Source organism: Phasianus colchicus, chromosome 4 (assembly GCF_987193195.1).
Source record: "Phasianus colchicus chromosome 4, bPhaCol1.hap1.1, whole genome shotgun sequence".
Lineage (NCBI taxonomy): Eukaryota > Metazoa > Chordata > Aves > Galliformes > Phasianidae > Phasianus > Phasianus colchicus.
The window spans coordinates 58,853,826-58,866,874 of record NC_143439.1 but is presented as its reverse complement, the minus strand read 5'-3'; the positions used below and the strand labels follow the sequence as shown (position 1 = coordinate 58,866,874).

Here is a 13,049-nt window from a genome sequence, read left to right as displayed (position 1 = left end):
AACAACATCCTCTGCTCCCCTATTTGCAGAGTGCCACAGAAGGCAATTGAGCTGGTTGGGCCTAATTTAACCTCGCTAATTCCATGCTGTCTCCTCCCAGTTAGTTTCTTGCTGCTTTGCTGTCTATTTACAGAATATTTTTCCTTCGAAGTACTCCTACTTACTATACTTCATCTTTCCCCTTTCTCCTTTTACAAAGATACAGATGTTCAACATTAAATAGGCTTTTGCCTGAAAGCAAAGTGGTAAGTGAAAAGTGGTACTTTTCAGAATTACTCTTGGTGTACTGCACATATATGAAAATAAAAATAGCTTTATCTATCTTCAAAAGATGATGTTACAAACCTAATAGAAAAGTGTGTTGAAAATCAGCTCCAATGATAAGAAATCTAATAAAGAAGTTGATATTGGGAAAAAAATAGGCTTACAATGAAGAGCTGGGGAGGAACAAAAGGAAAAAAGATTGAATGTAGGTTTCTTTGTTGCTGTTAATGAATCATTATAAAAACAAACTACTGTGCCTTTAAACTTACTGATAACTTTTTCACCTACTTTGGGGCACTGACATTATTAACTTTATGATGTACCATCATTCATAAGGAACTCCTAAGGTTTATCACCAAATTCAATATAGGAAAAAGGTTAATTGCCTTTTATTTCTTTCACTGAGTTCACTTGGGGCATATGGCATCAATTTGTTATTAATCAAATTCTGCCTGTCATGGAAGTCTGTTGCTTGGTGTATCTTTCACAAGCAGCAAATTTTTTTTATTAAAGAAATAAGAAAAAACATCTATAAAACAGATGCAACAGCTGAAAACATTTAGGTCTTTTTTTGGAAGTGACAAAATGATTAGATAAAGGCAAACTTATGAATTTAACAATAATATCTACTCTCCTTAATCATTCCTGTGTTGTCTTTATCAGTACAAAACTTCTATCCAATACAAGTTTTAGAATTCCATATTCTTTCTGCTTAAGTTATTGTTGATTTAAAAAAAAAAAGAAAAGATAAATTTGTTTTCTGATAAATGTAATATTAAAACATGTGATGCTTATTGTTTTCATCAACAACTCCAAGTTTAAGAGAGTACGTTTTAGGATCAATCACATTAGAAATTCTGGCATATAGTACTTCCTCTTAAATCAGCTCATAACTCAAGATATTGTTATAATATATAGCTCTTACCTAAACCTACCACTCACTTTATATTGCTTACTTGATTTAAAAATAAAATAAAAATAAAACAAATATTCATGGATTGGAGTTCTGTGAAAACACTTAGCTACCTGGTTGTCTCCTTTTGTTTGCTCTCTTATAACCTCAGTTGTAGGTATGAGTTTAATGGTGTAGGATTGCTCTTAATTTCCTCCTTCTACTTCTTCTCCCCAGGAGGCATCTGCTCTAAAAGCAGTCCCTGTATCAACCATGTGGATATCCAAATCGCCTTCACTATTTACTATGATTGCTTTCCTTAACTCAAGACAAAAAGCATAGAAACATACATCTGTTCTTGAGCTATTCAGATCTACAAATGCACACTCTTCCTTTGTTTTTTAAATCAGCTTAAAAAAAAAAACCTACAATAGCATGTTAATATCAGTTATTTTTAGATTCAGCAGAGATACAAGATCTACAAAGCAATACACTGCAAGATGTTTATAATTGAGAACACAGTTTCAATTAATTCTATATAATTACTACAGAATCAATTATCACAATCCATACCGTACCTGAGCTCCATAAATATATTTATCCAGCATCTTGCCTCCTATCGTTTGTCCCCCTACATCCCACACTTGAAGAGTAACATTCAAATTTCCTGGAAAAGAAAATTATACAGATTACTATGTAACCTGGAAAGCTTAGATATAATTAATTTATATTATTATGGCAGGTAATATCTCTTAGCATATCAACAGCAATAGCTTTTTACAAGTATAACACAAACAGTAACCAAATTTAAAGACAAAGACAACTATCATTTGGAAAAAAAAAAAAAGTTACTTGTGTCCAGGTAACTCATTACAATGTCATAAAGCCATAACTAAATATTCACATTCCAACATAGTTATTTCACAAAATTGTACACAAAGTATATCATTCCTGACTAGAAGTTATACAACATACTTTACTTAAGGAATGCATAAAACTTCACAGGGAAAGTTCTACAGTGCAGCACTTGGAAGTGGAAGGTAACCATATTGTTTCATGTTCTGTGCCCCCTTTGCCTTCCACCTCCACATTTGTAAGGAAAATTCACAATGGAAAACGTGCAGAGTAAATATATTTTGGTAGTGTTGCTCTTCGTATTACTATAAAGAATTATGTGGTTGACATTAACTCAGAGATGCAGATACAAGTCTACACTGCCAATGCCAACTAAATTTCCTCTATCCACCACCCCAAAGCAGACAACCAAGTTAAATATGATTTACATAATTTCATCTTCCAAGAATCTGCACCAAGAACAGATCTGCCTTTCTACTCTAAACAGTTTTAATATCAGTTCTGAAGACTGTTGAAACTGTTAACAGGCTTTCAAAACACAGTTACAAAAAAAAAAAAAGCAGAATATTTAATTCCCTGCAAGTCATACATATTCTGGAGGCCAAAAACTCAAATCCGCAGTCTATGCATGTGCACACAGCAGCCTATGTTACAACGTGCTTACAGATACTATAATACAATTTGGCTTGTTTTGCAGTAAGAACTGTAGTAAGCAGTTTTAAGAAGAACTAAAGTAATAAGTAAGCCATTATAACTAAAAAGTTTCTCATCTCCACATAATTACACGTTAATAACAACTCTACATGCTCACAAACAATCGTAACTACCTATGAGCTTTATTCCAAGAAGTATACATACTGTGACAAATTCCCCATCACAACATTTGAGTTGAGTGAAAAATACAGCATTTTGGGCTGCTAACACATACTTTCAGTTCAGCTACTTCACATTATTAACAACCTTATTTCACACAACGTGATCTGTTCAGCCTTCAACTTAAACCAATCTGCCTTACATGTTAGTTGTGCAAGTCTGCTCTGCCGATATATATCCCAGTATTCCATGACTAGAAACAAATTAGAACTACATAGCTGAATATATGCTACGTGTGCTACTAAATAGTCCACATTACACTTTTAGGATGCGTTTTGCTTTAATCTGGTTAAAAGCACAAATATTCTAAACTGCTACTATGGTCAAATATGCAGAGATGAAACTATCTATTCAGACTACTTCTAAGGTACATACAGTTCTATCAACAGTAAGATAAAGAAACTCCAAATGGAGCTTGGTAAATACATTACAAAACTCCAGTAGAGTAAAGGCAACCTTTCATAAAATAAGAAGCCTATTTGTTTTGACCGTGCATTTACTATTTATTAATTGATTCTTTTTAAATAATATAACAGAAGTTACTGCAAGCAATACAGGTAAGTCTTCCATCACCTGGATGGGATGAATTGGTGAACAGGCAGTCTGAAATGACTGTGCATTCTCAGTAGGTAAATCAACAAACATTCTCCAAAGTCCACCATGTTGAAGTATTGTATTGGTTGTATGCATTCTACTCCTCACCTTAAAAAACTCATTGTGAATTGTTAAATTCTCTTTACTAACAACAGAAGAAAGAAACTGAAGAGTTTAAAAAAAAAAAAAGAAGTTGGGATATTTATTTAAGTTGGAATGGTTCTCAATTAAGGCCTCACTGAAATTCTCGTTGATCAATACCTATGCAATGCTTAATTTTCCCCTTAAAATATATATATATATATATAATATATGTATGTATATATGTATATATATATGTATGTACATATATATATATATGTAGGTCCTGTAATATTTGCTTTATGTTCAGACTGATTCTAGGGGAGGAAAAAAAAAAAAAGTGTTAAGATTATTCTGACTATTCTGACAGAAGGAAGAATGCAAACCATTTGCCTAGCAAATAACCCATAAGTGACTATGAGCAACAGAAAAGTTTTCTGCAAAGAAGTTTGAAATCTGTTTGTTGTTTTGTTTTTTAATATATTAAATAGGAACACATTGGAGAACGGGAATAAAACAAGAAGAACAATAAGACAGTTCTTAGAAACAAAGTTAACATATAATAAAAGTAACTGAAGAATCCCAGAACAGGAAAATGCTAGCACTTCTTAAGTTTGTAGAAAAAGCATGCAAGTACAAAAGTAAAATAGCTAAGGCAGCACAGTGCAGGTATCCAGGCCGTTTCTGGTATGAACTGAAACCACTGGGCTGATTGAACACTGACCCTGCAGAGGTACACTTGGTGCACTGGTTAACCTTACTTAAAGTGCTGCGCAGTCAGGATGGAACTAAAAACGCGAGTCTGCCCACTTCTTGCACTGAGACTTAAAAAATCCTTTTCACAGAAGAATCTTGTTTACTGGACTGCACCCACAACCCTCCTAAAAGGTATTTGACTGTGGCACTTCAGAATTTCTATCAGCAGAACCCCTGACTAACATATAAGCTATTTAAGCAGTAAAACCTACACTGCGGCTGAATCCAGACTATACAAAGTACTGCATCACAAAATACACTGAAATTGATTTGCATTTGAAAAAAATGCAAAAAAATCAAACAAACCACATGATTTTCTCAGCAGATGAATAACAGAAGACACTGTTCAGAGTTAATCAAAATTTAAGTCATCAATGAAACAAATGGCAAACAAATAAATGTTCAAGAGATTAGTATTTGCATCAAGCCACATCATGTTGTTTTAGCAAGTAAAATATTTGCCTTTAAGACTGCATTAGTTACTAAAAGAAATGGTGAAAAATAGACTGCTTATTAAAAATAATAATACCAATATTTTATTAAAGAAGTTAAAATGGATTTTGAATACACCACGATATAAACTTCTGTGAAATTGTAGTAATCATCAATTTCAATTTCTGAAACATTGCTTAAAGGAGAAGAGCAAATTTCAAACGCTGTAAAATAGTCAACTGCCAGCTCTCCCACAGAGAAATCACGGCTCTTTTTCCTACCGAAATACACATTATAATTCTTGTGTAGCAACATGAATTAGTGTTTCATGTAAATAGAACGGCTCTGCAAACCCAGAACTAATCAAGAAATCAGAAAAACTCATTTACTTAAGTAATGCTTTCCACACCCGTACTTAGAAATTTTACCCCCCACTCTCTCACTCCTCTCACCAGCCCACCTTACCTATTACAAAACATTCAGACTTACATCTCCCTAAATACATATATAGGCATGGGCAAAAACTGAAAGACGACCTACTGAAAAAAATGCCTTTCCCAAATATGAATACATTCCATGTCTGTTAGTATTTTGTTAACAATAAACAAGTAAAATAGATGCAAAGACTTTGCTGTTGTTTTGGTGCTATTTTTATCTACTTTCTGATTTTATTAAAAAATAAACCAGAAGTAAAATATGAATGGGTCAATAGATGATAATTTTCTACGTTTTCTACTTAAAAAGAACATTTAGAATCCCAGTAATGTACTAATAGCTTCTGCATGCTTAACAACTGGAAAAAAATAACTTGCAAAATACAAGTTCTCAGCATGCAAACAGCATGATTTGTGGACATATTCCACTTGCAAGTATCCCTATAACCAGCAAAATCACCAAAGCAAATCAGTGATCACAAGAATATCTGAAAAGATCATTCTGTTTCAGTTTAGAAAAATACATAAACATAATCAAGATATATTATTGGCAATGTAATTTTTAAGAAACTAAGTTCAGGAATCTTATATTTTCTTACAAGTTTAAGTTGCATGTAAAATATTAACTATCTGAGTTGGCTTCTCCCTCCACCTCCCAAGGAAAAAACACAGAATTTGCATCAAATTTATCAACTCTCACTACACCTTTCATCATCTAACATTTTTCTAACTTTGATTTCTGAAAACAGAAGAAACTGCTTTTAATGAAAAACTTTCAGGCTTGGAAACTGAGCAACCACCAGTCAATGAAAAGACTTATTTTAAACCCCAATTGTTCAGAAACAAGCTTCTAGCAGTAACTATTCTTTCTGAATTATTTCTTTGCATTTTCCATGCTGCGTGCTGCAATTGGCATCTAAATAGTTTCTTTGCCGTCGTGAAGTGAAACATCTTGAATGCTCAAACTGTATTTTTATGAGTGCCGAGGGACCCTAAATTTTAGTGGTCTATTAAATGCCAGCAATTTCATGCTGCCTTGCATAAAACAGCATTCACATATTAGAGCACCGCGATTCCATAGCTGCATTATGCTTCTCACACACAACCCAAATACGCTGTGCATTTCGTTTAAAAAAAATAAAACTATTTCTTTCAAAACACAGATGCTTTTTCCAATGACTATACTTAAATTTCCACTTCATTGTTTTATGCTTGAGAGCACGCTGTAGTAGAAATAGCAAAAATCATGAGTACAGGTAACATAGCATTCCTCCTACTTGCAAGCACTGTTTAACTTGAAATCTTTAAGATATGTTGCAAATGCATAACCCTTTGCCACCTGGCAAGAATGTATTTTGAGAAAATTTACTTAGCAACCTTTCTTTATTATTATTTTACAGCAAAAAGCACTGCACTGAGCTTATTTAGTATACATTACTTTGACGGCTGTTTCTGCAGGTTTTATTGTGTCCCAATCTTTCAGTGACAGAATCTTCATTCTCTTACCTGGCAGTATGATCCTTTTTAAGTAGAAATCCAGTCCTATGGTTTGTTTGTATTGTTTTCCAAATGTTTCTTGGGCAAAACGCATGGCTAAGGATGTCTAAAACAGAACAATATCAAATTAAGATGTCATTTCAAACAGTATAAAGCTTGAAGTTAAACCAAGAAGTATGAAATATAGTTAAGCACTCGCTAAATCAATGCATGCTGACAGTGTTCAAGGATTTGTATTGTTACGTGTTCCAGATGGATTCAACACAACATGAGGAGGTAGCAGTAGCAACCAAATTACACAGAAATCAGCAGACACATATTTCCTTGGCATTTAAAAACACTGCAATTTTCATATCATAAAATATTACACAGATTTGAATAAGGTGCCATTAGTACACTCAACTTGACACAAATCTAAGTGACACTACCCATACTTGAACAGCTGGCTTTTGATAAATGGCCATTTCTCAAACAAGGGTCCATTCTGATGCAGAACACCCCAAACCCTGACCAGATATTTTCTGGAAGGGAGGCTGTGGGGAAAGTAGATATCTGCACAGTGGAGAGCCCCACAGGGGCTCCAAAGTAGGGCAGGGTTCCTGCCACTGCAAACTGAAGCCTCAGGATCAGATACTACGTGATGGCTAAGACAGGAGGGGAGACTGCAAACACTTCAACAAAGAGAAGACTAAACCCATATTAAAAATGCACATTTGCAGAATCATTCCTCTAGACAGAACTTTGGAAACTTATGCCTTCAATTTATATTATGTGGATTTACAAAAGTAGACCAATGCCCTGAAGGCGTAGTAAAGAACCAGTTTTTACTACATACTGCTAAAAGGATACACAACTTTCATGAATTAACAAAGCATAGCATTTCCATTCTTTCAATGGCAATTTAAGATCTCTGTATAAAAATATAAAAGTAACACAATCTAGCATTAAGAAAATAGAGAAATGCAATTACAGAGAAAATGAAAAAGTTTGCACATGGTAAATACATTACATTAAATATCAGGTAGGTAACATAACCAACATCCAGTTAATGACACATACTCTGAAATTTCTTACTGACTTGACATTCAAAATATAAAAAACAAAGCAACTGCAAAAAATAGAAGATATTCTATGTATTTGCACAGAGAAGCTTGAAAGCTTCACAAAATCCTTGTGCTACCTAAAAAAACAAACAAAAAAAACCTCTAGGTGGACAAAAAGGAACTTCTGCCAGATTTCAGTCCATCAAGACCTGAAGATGGGAGTCACGTGAGCTGTTGTTAGACTGCTGTTAGAGTACATTTAGCTAAGAATGCAATAGTAAAATAGCACCAACAGTTCTACAAAAGCGAGAATAAGCAAGTTCTGTTAATGGACCTCTTGTAACAGAGATCTGAATGATGCTAGTAATGTGTCAAACACACACAGGGAGAAAAGATAACTGACTCTTTTTGGCATGAAAACATGACCAGAAGAGCCAGGGCATTAAAGCTCAAGTATTAACAGGCAAACACGTACTCAACTATACCATTACCTAAATAACAGAAGATACACTGTTTTCAATCACACTGACATTCCTATCACTGTCCACATACAATAAATGGTATTTTGAGATGAGAAGATAGTTTAGGAAGTAATTAAAGAAAAAGATTATGTCAGCATTTTATTTACTTCATTGAATTCAAGCCCAAAGACAATTAAAAATAAGTAAATGGGAGTGGGAGAAGTAAACATCAACTTGCATGGCCATGGTTGTATATTTATATCACTCTGGAAAGGAAGACAACCACAGAGGATGAATCACGCGAAGATTGTTCTGCCTACAGCTATGTGACAGTAATACTGACATTATAGACAAAAAAAAGTTCAAGACAAATTTATTCTGTAATATTCAGTAAAATCAGTACTGTTTATTTTTAGATTTTTTTTTTTTAATGTCAACGGTTAGCACTGCAGTATTATAAAGACATTATTTTTATCTGTCAGGACCTTAAATATAAGAACATCACAGAAAAGTAAATACACCATATCCACTGCACATTCTTCCTTCCCATAAAAGAATATCAGTATGCAGAGTGCAGATTAAAATATCATCTGGCTGTATCAGTGTTCCACTTTCTCCAAGATGCTAATTTGGATCCCCATTTAATAAGCAGCCACTCCCTTCTTGTTTTAAGGGCTCAGTAAATATTAGCTTTATCACTCTGTGACACTCAATATCCCCTGTGAGCTTCTAAGGGTGTTAGCAAAAATAAACAACATACATTCAATTAACAGTCAACCAATAAGAGCAGAAGTTATCAACAGCATAGCAAAGCTCTCTTAAATGGTTTTCTTCCACTGTGCTCTTGAATGCAAAGGAATTTATAGCAGAAATTCATTGAATAACTCCTTTTTAATTTTTTTCTAATAAATGTTAGTGCTGGGTTACCAGACTGGAGCTCTCTATTCACAGAACAACCATTTATCCACAAAACACTGCAAGCAACAGCTCCAACTCCTTCACAACAGCAAACAGCAAATCATCTCACTGCACATTCAGATACAATTAATATGTAATGCAATGCAAATAGTTCCTTCAGTCCTAAAATTGTTCTTTATCACACTTCTCATGAAAGACTGCATAACAGTTTTGCCTGTAAAGATACGATTGGTATCATCTGTGTAAAACAAAGGTAAATAATGGCTCAGCAGAACTAAAAACAAATGAGATGGTTAGAAAACTTTTCTTTAGGTTCAACACAAGAACTCTCAGCCATTAATCCAGAAATCAGAAGATAACATGATAGCAAGAAGGCCTTGGTCCACCAAATCACTACTAAGCCAAGCAAGCCATCACCCCACCCAGCCAACCTGACTTTAGCCCAGTTTGGTACGTTCACACATTTGTCTGAAGTATTAAAAAAAAAAAAAGAATCTTCAATGCTGCATCGCTATTCAGCATATGAATCCTGGTCTTAAAACCACCCCCTCATCAACAACTGAAGTTCTGTGAGTTCTGACATACAGTAACCAAGACAACAGTAAATATACACACACAAAAAAAATTACACCATTCTGAGGGTGAAATACAACAGGATATTTGAGGAGTTTTGGAAATAAAGATAGAAGGTGCAGGTGAGATGAGAATTTCTTGTTTATATTTTTCTTTGTCATCAACAGACTCCAGGAACTGTGCCGACATGCCATTCCTAAATACCCACCCACTCAGAAATAGAAACAGAAAAGAGAAGTATTAACTAAGAAGCAGCAGAGCAGTGGAAGAGAACAAGCAGTGATAGGCAGCTCTGACACTTACTATCAGCCTGACGAAGGCAATCCTTCGAAATCCCATTGAGGAACGCTTTCAGAAAGTGAAGCCTGTAGGACTGTATCACTGTCGTAAGTAATTAAAACCGAAGCCAAAATTGAATGGGATGCAAGTACGTAGTGCTGGAGCCACAAATCTCTATTCACATAACAACTTCACCAACCAGTTGAGAACCAAAAAGCAACATACATCCATCCCTTCCCACCCTCCCTTTTCAAAGATTACACTGTAGTTCTCCAAGCACAGCAACATTCATGTACCATCCCTGCTGGCAAGAATATAAAGATAGACCAAATGAAAATCTTAGGCTAAATAGAAAAATGTTTCAACTAATACAAAAACAAGTAATTGTCCCACATAGAATTTCTGACTGAGAATAGTCTAGCTCTGTGGGTTGGGGCACAAAAAGCCTTTTACAAGCAGAGGAAGCACTTCTGTCACCTGAAGTCTTTCCACTCCTAACTATTGATGAACCTTTGTTCACTGACATAGAGAAGACTACCAGGACTTCTAAAGTCAGGCATTTATCTACGAAGACAGCTCCATCCACAGAGGACACTTGATAACGTCTTCCATTTTCAAAATGGAATAGTGAAAATTTTTAGTCAACATTCATGAATGTGTTGAGCCCAAGCATGACAAGATCCAGAAGTAGCACAATACTTCAAGAAGGTATCCTAACAAATCCTAACATGATTAGGACATCACTCCATATTCCAGCCTACGTTTCACCACATGTGAATACCTACAGCAGGTTGAACGTTATCTCCTTCATTTTCACCATCCACTAATGGAAGACATATGGTATTTCAGCCTCCTTTTCCAAAAGATGGCAAAAAGATAGAACCTCAGCCGCTCCCCTCCTCCCACAGCCCTGGTTTCAGGATCTCATGAATAGCTCCCAGATTTCATTCCAGAGGCCCAAAACTTTTTTCAACAGTAGTAACCAGAACTGTTACCTATTCCAATAAAAGCCAACATGTGCATAGCGAGAGTAGGAACATGTGAGTGATAATTTTCCCCCTCCAATCCATACTTGAACTGGTTTATTTTAATGGAAAAATCATTTTGGCTTGGGGAGACTGAGTTTTGACTACGGACCTCTATACACTGCTTTAGGCATCTATGATCCTTCTCACCATCAAAAACAAGGAACCAATTGCTATTGATAATTCTTGGATTCTTTGGCATGTTACCTCTGCTTCTGATTACAGATTTCTTTTAAGTCTGTTTTCCTAGTTTGTCTGTTTCATACACATACAAAAAGTGTTCTCTTATTACTATCTCACTAACCAATCACCTTCCTCAGTTTTTCTTTTCAACAAATCAGCATTTTCTTACTATCTTCATTTTATTCTAATACTTTTTCAGGTTTTACTGACTCACACTTCTTTCATTTCTTCCTCTCTTTCTAACCTTGCCTCCTTTAAGCTTGCTCCAGCAGTGCTTACTCCTTATTTTAAAACTTTAAGCATTCTATATAATCCATTGAGCCACCACAAAATTAACAGATAGAAGCACAACATCCCTCCCTCCCCTTATGGAAGGAGGAATTCCTAGCTAGAGCAAACATAAATATTACCCTTAGCTCAGGACTGATTCTGATTTGTTTTAAAACTGCCACCAACACTTCTGCAGAACTTTAATCATACTGCTTCTAATCGATGTGAAGAAGAAAAGGTTTTCACCTTCAGCTTGCTGATGCACAAAGACGTCTTTCTATTTTTTGTCCCTGGAAAACTGAAGCCCAGACAGCCCCAGATGGCCAAGAGAGAGGAAATAAAATATTTTTTAAAAGAGGCAGAGGGGAAGCAAGCAACGGAAAGAACTCAAAGCTGAAAAATCTCATGCTAAACACACAATGTGCAATATCTCAAAGATGTATTCCATTGTTTCCTACACCTCTCTTCTCCAATGATCCCAGTGACAGAAGAGAAAAAGTGATGTCTTGCATAGCAAATGAGAGGCTAGGTATATATGTGTGCAAAGACCAGCTGTAAAACAGATGTGAAAAGCAGGCTAGTTGAAAACATATAGACGTATGCATGTTTCAACATTTCAGCCAAACAAATAGCCAACAAAGCAAAGGAACCTCAACAATTTAGTCTTCCAAGGTGCCTGAAATACCACTAGGCATGTTTTATCCTTCCACTTCAAAACCCAATCACTTCTTTATTTTACAAGATCTTACAATGAATCCATTATTGCACATGTTTGCTGCTAGGCCATAAAGATGACTGGAAGAAGCCTCTATTACAGCATCATCTAGGGGGGACAGGAGGAAAAGCAGCCCACCACAACACAGCTGCTGCTCACAGAAAATAAATTGCACTTGATGTGCAGGATTCCTGGAGCCAGCAGAGATTCAGTGAGTGGCAGCTCTGAAGTGAAGGGTAGGAACCAGCATGAATCTAGATCACAAAACTCAAGAATACTGGAAAATCCCTGTTTGGCAAGAGGTCACACCACAGTGCTGAGTGGGAGTAGTGAAAGGATTCTTCCATTTGAATGGAAAACTCCTGGGGAAAGCCACTCATGAAACAGCACTCCGGCCATCACTCCTGTGCATTTATTCTCTCATCACACAGTCCATCTACTGCATCATACAAACACAACACTACTTCAAACTGCATTTCAAATGACTAAAGAAAAAGAAAAAAGCTTTTACTGCTTCATAAAGCTCTACTGAAGTGAGTAAGACAATGATCACGCTCTCATGAAGAGCTTATTTCTGTTAAGGACGTGCAGCTCATTTAAACCACTTCGAGTAATCCTGCTTTCCATCTAAACTACACACGAGGCAAATTTCCCGCCTCCCTTCCTTATCAAAAATCAACGGCAGAGGTAAACCTGTGTTCTTCCCATACACAACCAAACAAGTTATTTGTGGGCGCATCTCACAAGAGGCCTAAGACTCCCTGTTACAACAGCTGTAATCACAACTGATCACGTCGTCGCGTGATCACTGGCACGCAGCTTTCATTCACAGACTGCTCCTAAATAACGCTTATGTTGGCTACAGAAGGGAAAAAAGAAAAAAAAAAAAAAAAAAACACAACCG

At 35.7% G+C, this 13,049-nt stretch overlaps 1 protein-coding gene across 2 annotated transcripts in view; it reads right to left on the bottom strand.

The window, feature by feature from the left end:
• RAB28 (RAB28, member RAS oncogene family) overlaps positions 1–13,049 on the bottom strand; it is a 60,228-nt gene that overhangs the window by 46,442 nt on the left and 737 nt on the right. For both annotated transcript variants that reach the window (XM_031588386.2, XM_031588387.2), the window contains exons 2-3: positions 6,688–6,784; positions 1,735–1,823 (exon numbers count right to left, since the gene is read on the bottom strand). In XM_031588386.2, the coding sequence (XP_031444246.2) occupies positions 1,735–1,823; positions 6,688–6,784 (186 nt within the window). The remainder of the gene's footprint in view (positions 1–1,734; positions 1,824–6,687; positions 6,785–13,049) is intronic.